This window comes from Heloderma suspectum, chromosome 4 (genome assembly GCF_057233095.1).
Source record: "Heloderma suspectum isolate Gila_16-S chromosome 4, 16-S_ref, whole genome shotgun sequence".
Taxonomy (NCBI): Eukaryota; Metazoa; Chordata; class Lepidosauria; order Squamata; family Helodermatidae; genus Heloderma; species Heloderma suspectum.
The window spans coordinates 31,429,751-31,448,328 of record NC_139461.1 but is presented as its reverse complement, the minus strand read 5'-3'; the positions used below and the strand labels follow the sequence as shown (position 1 = coordinate 31,448,328).

At 43.4% G+C, this 18,578-nt stretch overlaps 1 protein-coding gene across 1 annotated transcript in view; it reads right to left on the bottom strand.

Moving 5' to 3' along the window:
• The window catches only part of CSMD3 (CUB and Sushi multiple domains 3), an 819,154-nt gene that overhangs the window by 342,717 nt on the left and 457,859 nt on the right, over positions 1-18,578 (bottom strand). Inside the window, exons 22-25 of the mRNA XM_084851442.1 lie at positions 11,394-11,550; positions 9,585-9,776; positions 6,182-6,308; positions 3,419-3,621 (exon numbers count right to left, since the gene is read on the bottom strand). Coding sequence (XP_084707568.1) covers positions 3,419-3,621; positions 6,182-6,308; positions 9,585-9,776; positions 11,394-11,550 — 679 coding nt within the window. The remainder of the gene's footprint in view (positions 1-3,418; positions 3,622-6,181; positions 6,309-9,584; positions 9,777-11,393; positions 11,551-18,578) is intronic.

Genomic DNA, 18,578 nt, shown 5'->3' with positions numbered 1-18,578 from the left:
TTTTGCTTGCAACACTTTGTATCTTTGTGTGTTTAATCCTCTTATATCATGAAATGGTTCTACCTATCTATCTATCTATCTATCCATCATCTATCATTGTTGTTAACTGTTTATTGTTATATTGTATAAAAATGTATTTTAACTGTTTAGGGTACAATCCTTTGGCCTCTAGTCAGTGGCTAGATGACCACAGCATAGGTCGGTTCCTTAGAACTGACCTTGAAGCCCATGCTCCGAGGTAGGTTCCCTGAGAGCCAACCTTCCCCCCTCCCTTGCTGCCTTGTAGGCAGCATGGAACAGCCCAGCACTCCAGACTTGGAAGAGGAGCACAGAGTGGCAAAAGCGGGGCATTCCTGAGGGCATTCCAGGGCAGGGAAGTCGGAAATCCGGTATGACACATCCAATGTGTCATCCAGCCGCCACTTCCCCCGCTCCATCTTCCCATGGCTAGACAGCCAAAATCAGCTGTCTAGCTGCAAATGCAGGACAGCTGAAGTGCAGAAGGGACGATCCCCTACGTGTTTCTCCTGCCCTGCATTGGATAGGGGGTCGCCTCTGAGTTTGGAGGCGGCTGCCTATCCCAGTGGAATTGCTCCCTTAGAGATTTTATTATGTCAAATAGCATATTCATATCATTATTAATAAACAAATAATAAACTGATAGTGTAGAAAAGCCATTTTCTGCAGTACCCAGTTAACTGCCTATTCTACTTAAACATATTGGGACAGTGTCCTATGCTACCACTGTGCCTTCACTAAGTATGTTGCACCAGCAGGACCCACCACTAGTAGCACAACAGGGAGCTAGTGCTTCCTAAAGCAATCCTGAAAACAGAATGAAATGCTTCGTGTCAGAATGGGACAGAATGGGATATTCAGACAACAAGTGGAGCTATCAGAAGGGGAGCTCCCTTCTGATAGCTTCGCTGATCTCTCCCGTTCTGGAAATAAGTGACCCCACTTGTTTCTAGTTGCTTTAAGAAGTGCTAGTTTTCTGTTGTACTAGCAGTGAGTCTGGTTGGCACATCGGCAGCGCTGGATACTGCCCATTCAGAAAAACATGAAAGCTATACATCAAAGACATGCAAGAACATCTCTGTTTTGATAATCAACAACTGCAGCAACTGCCCTCTACACTGGTCTGTCTCTGGCCCTCTCCATTGTTAGGGGAAATTGTGGGACAAAACAACACCAGATCTGCCAACTGCACACCCACTTTCTGCCTCTGAGAACTGGGAGGGATATATTTGCTTATTTTTAATGGACACATTTTGTCCCACTTCTGTTTAGTGTGAAAACACTAACTGCCGTGTGTCCTTGCCCTAAGAAACCAATACTTCCCCAACATGTTAGAGGGATTAAGGTCTTATGAGCTCTCAGTTGCCCTTCTTTCTATAGAGCAGACATTAGAAAACAAAAGGGCTGTACTTCATATTTTAGAGAGAAGGCAACTTGTAATTTAAAAACTGACATTCACAGCAGGAGTGTGTCAAAAACAGAGAAATCCAACTGTTAGGAATCCATTCAGCTGCAAGCCACAGATTAAGGATAGCAGTACTTGAAGTCTGAGTACTGAAAGCAAGAAAATTCTTACTAGGTGTAAAACTGTTGTAACAGCACATATGTATGTTAATGTTGTAACAGCAGATATTTCTAATTATTTGAAAATCACATTTAGGATTCTATGGCATGTTATTTACATAAAGGTTTATATATATGTGTATGTGTGTGTGTGTAATATCTATCTATCTATCTATCTATCTATCTATCTATCTCCATATCTATATCTATCCACACTTCAACAACAAAAAATCTATGACTGGGATCTAGTATGCTGCTTGTGGCATTTTGTGTGAGCACCAGGGCTTGTCAGGAGCTCATTTTTCTTTGATTTCACCAAAATCTACTTCTAAAGGTTAGGGGGCCCTCTGGATGACATGTCACTCAGTGAGAGGAGCTTCAGCCAGAAGGAGATATTGGCAACTAGGGATGGGCAAAAATCCCTATGTTTGAGCTTATTGAGGTTCTCAGAATTCTTCGAAGCTCCTTTCACCTAATTTGCATTCTCGAACGTGAACGTCTTCTTTTCCCCCAATCGTGAAAAAAATGTACATTTTGAAAAGTGTACAATTTACCCCACTTGAAAAATATGCATTTTTAAAAATACACATTTTCTCCAACTGAAAACACAAATTTCCCCCCATAGGCTAAAGCATGAAAATGCAGATCTTTGGGGGGATTTGTACAAATGTACATTTGCTCAAGTGCACACTTTCAAACCCAAAAACAAGTTCCTGCTCACGTTCACGTGAACAAGACATGTTCGCATGATTTTCAAACAGGTTACAGGAATGAAATTCTCCCTATTGGCAACCCACAGAGATGTGTAGAAATGCCCATACATTGATGCTGAGATGTGTCTTAGACATATTTAAGCAAATGTTGGAACCTTGGCCTGTATATGGATGTATGCATGTATGTATGTATTTAAAATATTTCTGTGGTTCTCTACAATTAAAAACAAATTCTCATGGCAGTTTACATTGAAGTAATAATATAAGAATTAAAAACTTGATAGAATTAAAACAGCAGGCTATTATATTAGAGGCAGCATTAATTAGAGGAATCATTAAGAGAAATCCACCAATGATACAACTATACAAATCTGGGAAAATAAGAAAGACATTGTCTGGCACCTTAAAGTTAGCACTGTAGGTGAGCAAATTCCAGAAGTGAGTGGCAACACCAAGAAACTCCTCCCTTCAGTCACCACACTGGCCTCACCTCCAATGGCAGAGATACATGGAGGTGTGGCCCTGAAGAAGATCTTAATGCACTGGCTGGTTAATGGTGTATAAGATGATCCTTCAATAACTATAAATCCTGGATAGAATATCAATGACGTATCTAAATGAAAACTCAGTGAAAGTCCTAGACATCCAAGAGTGGTGACCGAATTGCAGAATATTAAAACCTGGACACAAAAACTTGCATAAGAAAGCTAAAGCAACATTCTGAATAAACTTTGAAGTCATAGCCATTCCACCCGCCACACACCCCAAAATCCTGCAGGTTGAATCTACTCATAGTCAGCACCTTTCTGCTAATGCTGGAGGAAGGGGGCGCAGGACAGCCTCTTGGGATTCCTCCAGGGGATAGAGGAATCCCCCTGGAGCAAATGACATCAGCTGGGCATGGCCATGACCACTGACATGAGGGGTGAGGGCATGGCTCCGGCTACCATACAGCCCATGGAGGGCCGGTAGGGGATCATCTGGACCCTCCACCCAAAAGTAGTTCTGTACCCCTCTTCTATACCCTGGCAGCAATTCTAGCATCAACTTTAATATGGGGAGAAACAACATCTGGATTAGTCAATTGAGAACCATTGTAGAGCCATATGTATATATCCACTTACTTGAAAACTGAATGGCAAATCCAGATTTGCTGATATAGAAGTCTGTGTCAAATTGGATTGTAACTATGTTGAGCGTGCTGTGGATGCCTTCTGGTATAAGAGAGCCACTAATTTCCTTTAAAAGCATGTCATTTTCAGGTGGACCATCCCAGACACGTAGAATATCATGTGATGCTTCAGTATCGAATGCAAGAAACTGGAGGCTGTTGACAATACCAGTGATTTATCATTCCACAGGCCTTAAAATTAACAGGGAAAAATGCAACTAAGGCTACAATCCTATACCTACTTTCCTGGGAGTAAGTCCCATTGAACTCATGGAACTTACTTCTGAGTAGACAGGTATAGGATTGCACTGTGAATCTACGTTTCCATAAAGCATAGCTTAGAACTGTAAATCTGGGAAAGTCAACTCCGTAAAACACGGAGGCTGAGAAAGGCATGATACTTTAGATTGAAGTAGCATGCGAACCAGTACCTTCCTAGTAATGTCACTGACCATCCCACTGATATGTACATGGAGATAACAAGTTATTTCATTAACAGAGGAGGGACATGTTAATGTAAATTAGACCCTATACAAATATATACAACAAAAGCAGAAATAAGTTTCTCCAGTCATGCTTATGCACCTAAATTATCCATTTTATGGGATCTTTAGGAGCGGTTGTGATGCAAACGAAGGACTCTCTTAACACACCCTCTCCACTGGAACAAATGACATAGCAAGAAGAGGGAATAGAATGGTATATGGCATCTGGGTCACATATATCACATTGAGAATTTGTGCTTCTGCTGGAAAGGAAGACCTGGGGATAATATTTTGACTTCTTCCTGGGCAGAGATTCAGAAAAAAACATCACCCATCCCAGTTAACTCTACAGAATGGATGGGCAAACAAGCAATGTTTGAGCTCGCTGAGGTTCTCTGAATTTTCCTCGAAGCTTGTTTTGCCTCATTTGTGTTCCCTAATGGGAACATCTAGGGATGTCACATCTCCCCTCCCCCCGCCACCCCGTGATCTGGAAATGCACATTTTTCTCTTGGGAAACATGCACATTTTTTAAAGTGCGCAATTTTACCCACTTGAAAAACACACATTTTTTAAAAGGCTCATTTTTCCTAACCCCAAACTCGCATTTTATCCCATAGGCTAAAGCATGAAAATGCAGATGGGAGGGGGGATTTGCACAAATGCACATTTTCAGAAGTGTTCATCTGTGCAAGTGCACATTTTGAATGCAAATGTAAGTTCAGAAAATTGCAAAAGTTTCCCAAGAACTTGTATTTGGAAATTTGTAAAAGTTCCTGCTCACATTTGTATTTGGGGTTGCGAATAGGACATGTTCACATGATTTGCGAACAGAAACAAAATTCTTGCACATCCCTACTCTATAGCACCTCTTTAGCAGGAGGTACGTAGCAGGTGGTTGCCTGCAAAAAGTGTTGTCCTTGGAGGGAGCAATCCTATGGCCGCTAGACAGTGGCTAGATGGCCATAGGATATCGTGTTATCCAGGAACTGACCTCGGAGCCTGAGCTCCAAGGTTGGTTCCTGGAGAACTGACCACCCCCCACTTCCATGCTGCCTCGGAGGCAGTGAGGAACAGCCCCATCCTCCACGTTTGCAAGAGGAGCACAGAGTGGCTGAAAAGGGGCATGTCTGGGGGCGTTCTGGGGCGGGGAGGGTGGAAATACCTGCACAACACATCCAATGTGCCGTACAGCAGTCTCCTCCCCTACTCCATCCTCCTGGGGATAGACAGCCGCAATCGGCTGTCTAGCCAAAAATGCAGGGCAGGAGAAGCATGGAAGGAATAATCCCCTCCATGCTTCTCCTCATCTCCTGCCCTGCTTTGGATAGGTGGTTGCCTCCGAGTTTGGAGGCGGCCGGCCGCCTACCTGGATAGGATTGCACCCTGAATGACTCTTCAGATTATTTATAGTATAGAATGGTTCATTTTTAAAAATAGTTATTATCATTACAATAGCCATATTTGGATGTAACGATTACCACTGCATGAGATGGCAGAGTGGGAACATGCTTGCTGGACCCACCCCATCTGTTGCATTCCTGTCATCAGCCCCATCACCCCCCATGCCTCGGAGGTCTGCAGGGAAGAAACTCCTATACCTGTTCATAGTCACTGTGCAATTAAGAACCTTGAACAATCTGGGTTTAAATTCATCGAGAGAGCCTACATGACTACAGCATGCTCCACTGCAAATGTTCACCCTTCAACGTGTGGAGGGCAGCGGTGTTGTGTGATGGGGATGTGACAAAAGGGGGGTGTTCCTGCTCTCCCCCATGCAATTCTAATCAATTGAGGTCTTAACACCTGAATAGGGCTAATGCCGTTTTCATTTCATTTGGCTTCTTTTATGCCCCAAATCATTCAATTGCCTTAGATTGTGAGCCATTTGGGGACAATATTATTAACATTTAAAAAAAAAAACCTGTAAGTCTCTCTGAGCCCATTGAATAGAGAAGGCTGTAAGCTATGGGAAATATTCAATCAATAATATATCGATCTTGATCTGTGATTGCCCAGGAAAAAATATCCAACTTGTCCAGTGCAACCCCAGCCATGTCTATACCTTTGCTTCAATAAGTGCACATCACAGTTCCCAAAAGTCAGGCTATGTCCTGAATACTGACCACTTGCAACAATTAAACTAATAAACTCCACTTAGAACGCCAATGAAATTATTAGTGGCTGCACAGGTCAGCTCTTTTATTTTTGGTAAGATCACACTGGAGTACCTGACAATATTTCCTGGATCAACTTCAATCATCCACATACAACGCAGATTATTGTCATAAGGAAAAGGATAGCCTGGAGATAAGATTCTTCCTGATGATTCTCCTTTAAAGCGACCTCCACATTCAGCTGGTGAAAACAAAGTGGAAATAGGAAATGATTTCTGATAAAGTTTCACTTAACATTTCTGTTCTGCCTATGTTTATGGCAAATAATGTTTCATCTCGCAGTTTATTTATTACCAAAAAAGTTAGTACTTTACATACATGGCTGTGTTAGCCATTATGTTACATATGCTACAGGGCCAGGTACCAGCCAAATTCCCTGATATATGCAACCTCAGATAACTCTACTGTTAAAGACATAAGAGTCATGCTGGATCAGGCCTATTTAGTGCAGCATTCTGTTGTCACAATGGGAAGCCCACAGGCAGGACAAAAATGCAATAGCACCTTCCTGCTCATATTGCCCAGCAACTAGAAATGAGAGGCATACAGCCTCTGATACTGGAGGTAATATACAGTCATCATGGCCAGTACCCATTGATAGCATTAGCCTACATAAATTTGTCTGATCCCCTTAAACCTATCCAAGTTGGTAGCTCTCACTACATCTTGTGGAAGCATATTGTGGAAGCAGGGTATGCCACAGGGCTTCCTTTTAACTGCCCTGAATCTTTCAGCTTCATTGGATGACCCTGGCTTCCACTATTACGAGCCTTATCCTCTTTCTCCACACCACGTATAATTTTATACTCCTCTATCGTCTCCCTTTACTCACCTTTTTTTTTAAGCTAAAAAGGTCCAAACTGTAAAATTTCCTCATAGCAGAGTTGCTCCAACCTCTTGATCATTGTCATTGCCCTTTTCTGCCCTTTTTCCAGTCTACAGTATCTTTTTTGAAGTGCAGTGACCAGAACTGTATACAGTATTCCAAGTGTGGTCACACCATAGATTTGTATAAAGGCATTATATTACTGTCAGTTTTATTTTTCATTCCTTTCCTAATAATCTACAACATGGAATCTGCCTCTTTCACAGCAATCTCACACTGGGAACGTTTTCATTGAGCTGTCCACCATGGCCTGAATATCCCTTTCCTGGTCAGACTCCAACTGCTGAGATTCCATCAGCGTACATGTCAAGTTAGGATTTTTTGATCCCTGATGAACGTCAGTGTACATTTGCTTACATTGAACCACATGCACCATTTTGATGTACATTTCCCTAGTTTGGAGAGATCCTCTTGGAGCTATTCACAATTCCTTTTTGTTTTTATCATATATAATGTGATGACATGAGCAAACGCGACCACCTCATTGCTCACCCCTAAATCCAGATCATTTATAAACAAGTTAAAAAGAACAGGTCCCAATACAGATCTGTGGGGACACCCACTGTTTACATGCCTCCATTGCAAGATCTCTCAATTTAGTCCCACTCTCTGCTAGCCATAGTGTTAACTGAGGTTGCATACAACAGGAACGCAAGAGGTCCAATTCTTAACTGTGTGAATGTTTAGCTTAGCCGACACACATTATCAGCATAGAATAAGACACTGAAAGTGTGGCATTAGTAAGACAGGGGAAAGGTGTTTCTTGATCTAGATGTCCATAAGCAAATGGGTGTCAGGTGATCTCCAGGGAGTCAACTAATTGAGGTTGAATGAGCACACAGCTTTTGAAATATTTTCAGCCCTATGGATGGCAATATTCATGACCCTTTATGCTTCCATTACAAAAGCCACCACTCCTCAGTCCTCAACCATTGAAACCACTACCACACAAAGCTCTAGTTGCTGACATCATTACCTAGGCATCCACGGAAGAAAGCAGTTTCTGGCAAGTGCTACTTTGCTTTCTATCTCTGTAATTCTCATGTAAGGAAGGCTATTATTGGGAAGAGCTTTGGAGTCCTGGGGCTTTGGGGATCCTCCCAATCTTTACTTGCTTCCAACAAGGTTTTTGGTACCCAGGTCTTAACCTGAAACAATTTGCTAGAGTTCATGGAAACGGACCCCATAGCAGTGTGTCCAAGGTCTTGCTGACATCCAAAGTTCATACATTAAGCAATGGGCATGGTATGAGAAACAGGGAGATGATGTAGGTAGGTTCTGACTATATGGTTATGGAATTTTAAATGCCTGTGCATAAACATACGCAGGTGAAAAGAGAATGTTGCGATGCACGTAGTACCTCTATTACATCCTATTTAGACTGCTAATAGCATCACATCTTTGTACAGTTGTCTGTATGTACCAATGCACCTACTTACAGAGGACATAATAAAGCATATGGATGAACAATGTTTGGGGCTGAAGAATATGGTTCACAGTAGTGCCTCCATGCTCTTTAATTCATCTGTGTTCCACCAGATAAAGCCAAACACGTACTTATGTAGGGAAGTAACAAATGATTGGTTCAGTTTCTGGGAAATCATGTCTGAGCCTGAACATTTTAAATATGTATTTTCATTGCATTATACTTGTGTATCACTGAACAGTGACATGCTTAATTTTATACCTGAAACCATCACTATAAAAAAAAGATAATAAAATCTGCAGTACAAATATCTAAATGCATTTTCTAGGAACATTTTGAAATTATTGATTAGTGAATATACAATTACAGTGCTGAAATAGAAGACTCACTCTAACCACAAAAAATGGAATATCTCTTGAATGTGATATTTTAGAACAATTACAGGAGGGAAAGTCAGATAAATGGTAGAGCTGGGGGGTGGGGGGGAGAGAGAGAGAGAAAGGGAGAGAGAGAGAGGTTAAAACTGTCTCAGGAATACAAATTTATTCTGTCTTTGGTTGAGGATGCTTTGGTGCAAGAAGAGCTTCTTGATGAAATAGCTACAGCAGCAACCTATGTGACAAGGCAAGTGGGACCACCCATCCTTATTACACTTTTTTGCCAGTGCAAAATCATTTGGATTTTATCATAGAAAAAGCCGGATATGCATGCCTAAATAAATAATTGCTCTAACAAAGTAGTTGTTACTGCCCCGGACAACTCTCCAGCTCCTCCACAACTTCTAACACAAGCACACAGACATACACATGCACACATGGGCATGTGTGTGTGCACGTGCGCACACACACACACAATTGTATTATAGTGCCCTGATTTGTGTATCTTTTTTTCCTGGGCATTGGCAGCACTAGTTGCAACAGGTGCCTTGGCAAATCTCCGAGCAGTAGAGAATAAGGAATAATGTATTCTGTTTCCATTGGTGCAGTTCGAATGAGGCTGGGAAGACATGGGTTTAACTCGTTACCTGGCCAAAAAGCTTACTGGATGATCATGGACCAGTCACCACCACACAGCCTAACAACAATATTTTATATCTCTTTTAGAAGGTACAATGAGTTCATTAAAGCATTAAAAACATCTCCTACCGATACAAGATGGCAGAGGATAGTCCCATGCCCTTCTTTCTCCTGTCATACATTTAAGAAGGCTACTTCCATGGAGGGTGTAACCAGGATTGCATCCATAAATGATGGTGCTGCCAGCAAAATGGCCTTGATCACTTATCTTGTACCCAAATTGTGGCACACCTGGATCCTCACAGTGAGAAAGTTCAAAACCTGTGTTAGAAACAAAAACAGCGGTATTACCAAATTAGGAATTTTCCTTCCTTCCTTTCTGGAGCATGCTTTGCAGTTCTGAGGTAGCATTTCAATCGGGTAGGGGAAAGTTGTTTAACAAATGTTTCTGTTCTGTGCCACTGGAATAGCAGATATTGGGGAGGGCGAAATGCTGTTGTAGATGGAAACATAGGAAGCTGCCTAATATGCCAGACTATTTGTCCAACTGTCCCAGTATTGTCTTCTCTGACTGGTGGCAACTTTCCAGGGATTTAAGGAGATTTTAACATTAACAGAAAGAGTTTCTTGATTTGTTATCTGCACAAAGCTAAGCTGGAATTTTTCAGACACCCGATGGTGGATTCATATAACAAAGACAAGCATGGCTGTTCTTGCCCCTTTTTAGTTGCTGTTAAGATTGTGTATGTTGAATAGGGATGGTGGAGAATTTCTCCCCAAAACTTCGGGGAGCTGAGCACCAACGTGTTTGGCCCCCCGAACAAGTTTCGGGGAGAAATTCTCTGCACCCCCCCTGCCCCCCGCACCCCCCCCGGGACAGGACTTACCTTTCCCGAATGTCCCTCCCAGCAGCGGGTCCGGCCGGCGGTTCGTCGGGTCTTCGTCCAGGGCGGGAGAGGCAGCCGGTCTTTCGACCGGCTGCTGCCGCCGCCATTCCAATAAAAGAAAAAAAAACGCCCCCGTGATAGGCTACGTGACGATTAACGTAGCCTATCACGGCTAGATTTGCAAAGTCAGCCGTGATAGGCTACGTAAATCATCATGTAGCCTATCACGGGTGACTTTAAAAAAAAAAAAGTGCGTACGGATAATGGCAGCCCCCATAGGGAGCCGCCATTCGCGTTCCTTATTTGGTCGCTGTAGTCTACGTAAATCTTTACGTAGACTACGGCGAAAATAAGGGCAACGCTATTTGCGTTGCCCTTATTTTCGCCGTAGTCTACGTAAAGATTTACGTAGACTACAGCGACCAAATAAGGAACGCGAATGGCGGCTCCCTATGGGGGCTGCCATTTGCGTATGCGCTTTTTTTTTTTTAAGTCACCCGTGATAGGCTACGTGACGTTTTACATAGCCTATCACGGCTGACTTTGCAGATCTAGCCGTGATAGGCCACGTTAATCGTCACGTAGCCTATCACGGGGGCGTTTTTTTTTTTAACTTTTAATTTCGCAGCCGGGCGAGGCGAGGCGCCTCCTCCCCAGCCTGAATTTCGGCCGGGCGAGGCGGGAAGCCTCCCCCCCGGCCTGAATTTCGGCTGGGCGAGGCGGGAAGCCTCCCCCTCCCGGCCTGAACTTCGCGGGGAGAGCAGCGAAGCGCCTCCCCCCCACCACGAAAAGCTGCGAGACCAGGTAAGTGACTTTCGTGCACCCCTAATGTTGAACAAATCATGTGACATCCATAGAGACTATCACTCAAACTACGTTTGGAAGATGTGTGGTAGTGCAACAACCCCGACCTCACTGATTTTTTAACCATGATGGAGCTCTGACCTTATCCATTAAATATAAGCTTGGATATCCTATCCTCATCATGACGAGCAAAGGGGTCATGGCTCTTCCTTACCCTATCCCTTATTCTACTTTCTGAAATACTTACTGGTATAAACAAGCTGAAAACCTTCATCTGTTCCCTCAGAATCTGAATTAAACTCAAGCCAAAGATGATTCGAAGTACTGCTTAGCGTCAGCCCTCGCAGTGAAGCTCCAGTAAATGCACCCAGCAAATGTGCTGTATTATCCCTCCCATCATATATCTGTAAAACAAATTGGTCTTGGATAATTTAAATAGGCATAACAGAGAAATGGCAAAGTAAGCCCCATATTTCAATTATGAAAGAGATCAGGGCTGCTGCATTTCCTTATTATATGTTGACACAAGATATTCTCATATAAACATGATACTTATTACTTTTAAACCAAGCCAATTTGCTAAAAAACACACACACAAGAACCAAAAGAACCCTGCATGACATGACACTAGCCCGGAGAAGTGCTTCCATTTCAGCACACAGTTTTTAAACATCTGTCTCTAGTTTACCACTGTCAGTGTTTTAATGTTGGCATTCACACTTAATAAATGATCACTTGGTACGCTCGGCATAGAAGTGGCATAAAATGAAAATGCAATCTCATTCCAGTTGTATATGAAAGCAGCCCTGTGCAGTTTACCAAATAGTTATACATACATCGATATCAAAATAAAATCAAAGCGATCACAATGGAACAAACAGACTGACTGTAGTTGTAAGTCGAAAGGACAATTTAATCTATATGCAAATTGGAAGCCAGTGCTATTTATTCATTCATTTTACTTCCTAGCATCCTAAAGAATCCCACCCCCACCCCCCGCAGATACCCTTGAAATGGCAGTGCATTCCAGACACAAACTGTTTTTTTTAATATTTAGACAATTTGAATTTAGACAATTTGAAATACAGATTTCCAAGGAGGAGTTCTCTCACTTTCCATTTTGGTTTATGAAAAATTAAACTACAGTTAGATTATTGGTAGATGCTATATTTATGAATCTTTAAATAATTATTATATTTGCACTTGTCTATATCCTCCTGTTCATTTTTGACACAAAGTAAAACCTCAGTGGTAAAATAAATATAGCCTGATTATCTTCTGCTTACATTTGGTATCAACTTATATAAACATAAAATGAGTGCTAAATCACAAATTGATATATAGAGTATTTTTTATAAACTACGACTGAAAACATTAAAAATAAATATGGTGTTATCTGTATTTAATTGTAATTAAATGAATGCTTAAATATTTGGAGACAAGCAAAAAATAGTCACATTTTTTTCTTCTTTCCAGTGAACATATGAACCTGCCTTACACCAAATAAGACCATTGCTCCTTCTAGTTTGCTGATGACACCAAATTATTCATGATAGTGAAAAAATAATAAGCAGACCATTAAATAGGGATGGAAGATCAGTCTATTTCAGGTCCAGGTTGGTTTCACATGTGTTCATAAATCCATTCAATCTTGTTTCCATATTACTCTGTGAAGAGGGTGTGTGTGAGTGAGTGAGTGAGTGTGTGTGTGTGTGTGAATCTGTATGAAATTTTGCATTTAAATACATTTTAAATGCATATTTTTGAATGTATTTTCCCCTAACTACAGATTTCTAAAGGCATATTCTCTCTCGAAGTATGCATTTCTAAAAGTATTGTATCCTAAAATACACTTTTTATACTCATTTTATTTTTCAGAAAATTCAGAGAAGAGCAAAATCTGAAGGATAGTTGTCCCGATCTCTAAAGAGTTTGGTAGGTCCTATCAGTAGGTTGCTTTGAAATGTGGACCAAACAGAATCCTTGAGCATCCCTACCATGGAAAACTGAAAGAATCTCTCCGTCTCTTCTCGATCATCCCAGAATGCAGGACATGGAATAATGGGCTCAAGTGACAGGAAGCCAGATTCCGGCTGAACATCAGGAAAAACTTCCTGCCTGTTAGAGCAATACGACAATGGAACCGATTACCTAGGAAGGTAGTGGGCTCTCCCACACTGGAGGCATTCAAGATGAGGCTGGACAGCCGTCGGGGATGCTCTGACTTGGATTCCTACATTGAGCAGGGGGTTGGACTCGATGGTCTTGTAGACTCCTTCGAACCCTACTACTCTATAATTCAGTGATTCTAGAGACTTCCGGTTGGAACCAATGTCACCCTCACAGCATCCCACAGACTCTCCATGGGACGCTAGATCAAACAGCTTTTTAAAAGGTTGAAAAACCTTTTCATCTCCCCTAGGGATGTCAGAGAATTTCACCACGAATCTCGGGGAGGCCGAATGCCAGCGCATTTGGCCCCCCGAAATTGGTGGCGAAACGGTCTGCTCCCCCCGCCCCTGCCCCTGGGACGGGACTTACCTTGGGCGAATCTTCCTGGCAGCGGCGGCGGCTCCGGCGGCAGTGCAGCGGCTGCAGCGGCCGGTCTTCCGACCGGCTGCCACCGCCGCCATTTCCAGTAAAAAAAAAACACACACCAAAAAAAGTGATAGGCTACATAAAGATTTACGTAGCCTATCACGCCTAGATTTTTAAAAAATCCCATGATAGGCTACATAAATGTTTACGTAGCCTATCACGGCTGAGTAAAAAAAACAAAAAAACCCCGCACGTACGCAAATGGCGGCGCCCATGGGCGCCGCCATTTGTGTTCCTTATTTTGGCATGTCTAGTCTACGTAAACATTTACGTACACTACGGCGAAAATAAGGGGAACGCAAATAGCATAGCATCTACACTATTTGCGTTCCCCTTATTTTCGCCGTAGTCTACGTAAATGTTTACATAGACTAGACGTGCCAAAATAAGGAACGCTAATGGCGGCACCCATGGGCGCCGCCATTTGCGTACGTGCGTTTTTTGGTGTTTTTTTTACTCAGCCGTGATAGGCTACGTAAACATTTATGTAGCCTATCACGGCTGACTGCAGGGACGCAAAAGGCGGCGGCTACGACCGCCGCCATTTGCGGCCCAGCCGGCCAGGATTTGGGGGTAGAGGGATGGAGCGCCTCCCCCCTGGCCAGAATTTCAGGGGCAAGGGACGGAGCGCCTCCCCCCTGGCCAGAATTTCAGGGGCGAGGGACGGAGCGCCTCCCCCCCGGCCAGAATTTCGGGGGGAGGGATGGAGCGCCTCCCCCAGCCAGAATTTCGGGGGGAGGGATGGAGCACCTCCCCCCCACCGCGAATCAAATTTCGTTCAAGGTAAGAGACTTTCATACATCCCTAATTCCCTGGAATTAAAAGGGGGGGAAAGCAGCATCTGGATAACATCTTGGTGAAAAGTACTCCCCACAAGGCAGCAGGGGAGTGGCTCGATTCCAAGATTATCTCCCCAGAGCTTAACCATAGCAAAAAGCTGTTCTGAAACTCCTATTTTATAGGACAAAACAGGGCTGACATGTTCCATTGTAATATATGAATTAGGAAATACCAACAACACCTGAGGGATGGTTTAAGAAATATCAACAATAATTGAGAACATCTGAGGACCTGCAAGATTTGTTTGAAGAGAAACATGGCTACAGTGAGGAGGAGAAAGGGGATTGCATCTCCGCCCACTCCTCCCATACCTCCTTTGCCAAAAGCTCCGAAAACAGAAGATATAGGGGAATTATTTACTTTGATAAAAACTTTATCTTCACAATTTGCGGAGCAAGCCAAAAGGTTGTATTTAATCCAAAATTCCATCACCGCCCTGCAAGGAGCTGTGGATTTAATTAATGCTTCCTGGCAAAAAATGGAGATGAAGGTTAACGAGCTACAAGATTGGGTGGCAGGGAATGAATCTATAACACAAGCATTTTTCAAAAATGTCTCTGACAGAATTTCCCAACTGGAGGCCTTCACGTGCAGATCCAATGTACGTATTATTGGGATTAAAAATCTGACTAGTGATGTTAATTTGCCTACTTTTGTGGACAAGCTTTTGCATGGGATACTCCCTGTGCCATCTGACTATTTACTTGATATTGAGAAGGCATTTTGTATACCAAATGCTAAAGGGAATGACTATATGATTATAGTCCAATTTGCAAGAGTCTCCACAAAGAATTATATCCTGCGTTTGGCAGGAGAGGTTGGAAGACTTTTTTGAAAACAAGATAAAGTTATGTTTTTTCTAGGGTTGGCGGAGAATTTCTCCCCGAAACTTCGGGGGGCCGAGTGCCAACGTGTTCGGCCCCCCGAACAAGTTTCGGGGATAAATCCTCCGCACCCCCCCACCCCCCCCGGGACGGGACTTACCTTCGCCGAATGTCCCTCCCGGCGGTGGGTCTGGCCGGCGGTTCAGCGGGTGTTCGAGCGGGGCGGGAGTGGCAGCCGGTCTTTCGACTGGCTGCCGCCGCCACCATTGCAATAAAAGAAAAGAAAAAAAAAAGTCCCCTGATAGGCTACGTGACGATTCACGTAGCCTATCACGGCTAGATTTGCAAAGTCAGCCGTGATAGGCTACGTCAATCGTCACGTAGCCTATCACGGGTGACTTTGGGGGAAAAAAGTGTGTACGGATAATGGCGGCCCCATAGGGAGCCGCCATCCCGTTCCTTATTTGGTCGCTGTAGTCTACATAAATGTTTACGTAGACTACGGCGAAAATAAGGGCAACGCTATTTGTGTTGCTCTTATTTTCGCCGTAGTCTACGTAAACATTTACGTAGACTACAGAGACTAAATAAGGAACGCGAATGGCGGCTCCCTATGGGGGCCGCCATTAGCGTACGCGCTTTTTTTTTTTAAAAAAAAAGTCACCCGTGATAGGCTACGTCATGATTGACGTAGCCTATCACGGCTGACTTTGCAGTTCTAGCCGTGATAGGCTACGTTAATCGTCACATAGCCTATCAGGGGGCGTTTTTGTTTTTTTTTTTAACTTTCGCGTTCGCGGCCGGGCGAGGCGGGAAGCCTCCTCCCCGGCCTGAATTTCGGCCGGGCCGAGGCGGGAAGCCTCCCCCCCGGCCTGAATTTCGGCCGGGCGAGGCGGGAAGCCTCCCCCCCGGCCTGAACTTCGCGGGGGGAGCAGCGAAGCGCCTCCCCCCCACCGCGAACAAGCTTCGAGAAAAGGTAAGTGACTTTCATCCACCCCTAGTTATTTCCAAGACAATTCATCAAGGCAAAAAATATGGCAAAACAAATGAACTTACAATATCACTTAAAATTTCCTGCTATATTTTGCATTGTATCTGAAGGTCAGATTAAGAAGTTTGTAAATCATGAAATGGCGGAGGCATGGCTGAACGTAAAAATGTGTGAGATCTCTGTTACAACCCCATGAACTGGAATCTTTAAACAAGTTTTGTTAACTGTATCTGTTTAGTCTACATGATTCAGGCTAGGTCAAAAGCAGCCAAAGATGGAGAAGCTCCATACAGTCAGTACAAACAAGACCTGGAGCTGACTGTGGCTCAGATCATGAGCTGCTTCTTGCAAAATTTCGGCTTAAATTGAAGAACGTCGGGAAAACCACTAAACCGTTCAGGTATGACCTAAATCATATCCCTGATGAATATACAGTGGAGGTGAGGAATAGATTTCAGGGATTAGACCTGATAGACAGAGTGCCTGAGGAACTATGGACGGAGGTCCGTAACATTGTTCAGGAGGCAGCAACGAAATCCATCCCAAAGAAAAAGAAATGCAAGAAAGCAAAGTGGCTGTCTGATGAGGCTTTACAAGTAGCTCACGAAAGAAGGGAAGCGAAAAGCAAGGGAGAAAGGGGAAGATATACCCAACTGAATGCAGAGTTCCAGAGAATAGCAAGGAGAGACAAGAAGGCCTTCTTAAATGAACAATGCAAAGAAATCGAGGAAAACAACAGAATGGGAAAGACTAGAGATCTCTTCAAGAAAATTGGAGATCTCAAGGGAACGTTTTGTGCAAAGACGGGCATGATAAAGGACAAAGAAGGCAGGGACCTAACAGAAGCAGATGAGATTAAGAAGAGGTGGCAAGAATACAAAGAAGAACTATACAGGAAAGATCTGAATGTCCCTGATAGCCATGATAGTGCAGTCACTGAACTTGAGCCGGACATCCTAGAGAGTGAAGTCAAGTGGGCCTTAGGAAGCATTAATAACAACAAAGCTAGCGGAGATGACAGTATTCCAGCCGAGTTATTTAAAATCCTAAAAGATGATGCTGTTAAAGTGCTGCATTCAATATGCCAACAAATCTGGAACACTCAACAGTGGCCACAAGACTGGAAAAGGTCAGTTTACATTCCAATTCCAAAGAAGGGCAACGCCAAAGAGTGTTCAAACTACCGCACAATTGCGCTCATTTCACATGCCAGCAAGGTGATGCTCAAAATCCTACAAGCTAGGCTTCAGCAGTATGCGAACCGAGAACTACCGGAAGTACAAGCTGGGTTTAGAAGAGGCAGAGGAACTAGAGATCAAATCGCCAACATTCGCTGCATCATGGAGAAAGCAAGAGAATTCCAGAAAAATGTCTATTTCTGCTTCATTGACTACGCTAAAGCCTTTGATTGTGTGGATCACAACAAACTGTGGCAAATTCTTAAAGTGATGGGAGTACCAGACCACCTTACCTGTCTCCTGAGAAACCTGTACGAGGGTCAAGAAGCAAGAGTAAGAACCAGACATGGAACAACTGATTGGTTCAAAATTGGGAAAGGAGTACGACAAGGCTGCATATTGTCATCCTGCTTATTTAACTTATATGCAGAGTACATCATGAGAAATGCCGGGTTGGATGAATCAGAGGTCGGAATTAAGATTGCTGGGAGAATTATCAACAACCTCCGATATGCAGACGATACCACCCTAATGGCAGAAAGCGAAGAGGATCTCAAGAGCCTCTTGTTGAGGGTGAAAGAGGAGAGTGCAAAAGCTGGTTTGAAACTCAACATGAAAAAAACGAAGATCATGGCATCTGGCCCCATCACTTCCTGGCATATAGAAGGGGAAGAAATGGAAGCAGTGACAGATTTTACTTTCTTGGGCTCCAAGATCACCGCAGACGGTGACTGTAGCCATGAAATTAAAAGACGCTTGCTCCTTGGGAGGAAAGCTATGGCCAACCTAGACAGCATAGTAAGAAGCAGAGACATCACCTTGCCGACAAAGGTCCGTCTAATCAAAGCTATGGTTTTCCCAGTAGTAATGTATGGCTGTGAGAGCTGGACTATAAGGAAGGCTGAGCGCCGAAGAATTGATGCTTTCGAACTGTGGTGCTGGAGAAGACTCTTACGAGTCCCCTGGACTGCAAGGAGGTCAAATCAGTCCATCCTAAAGGA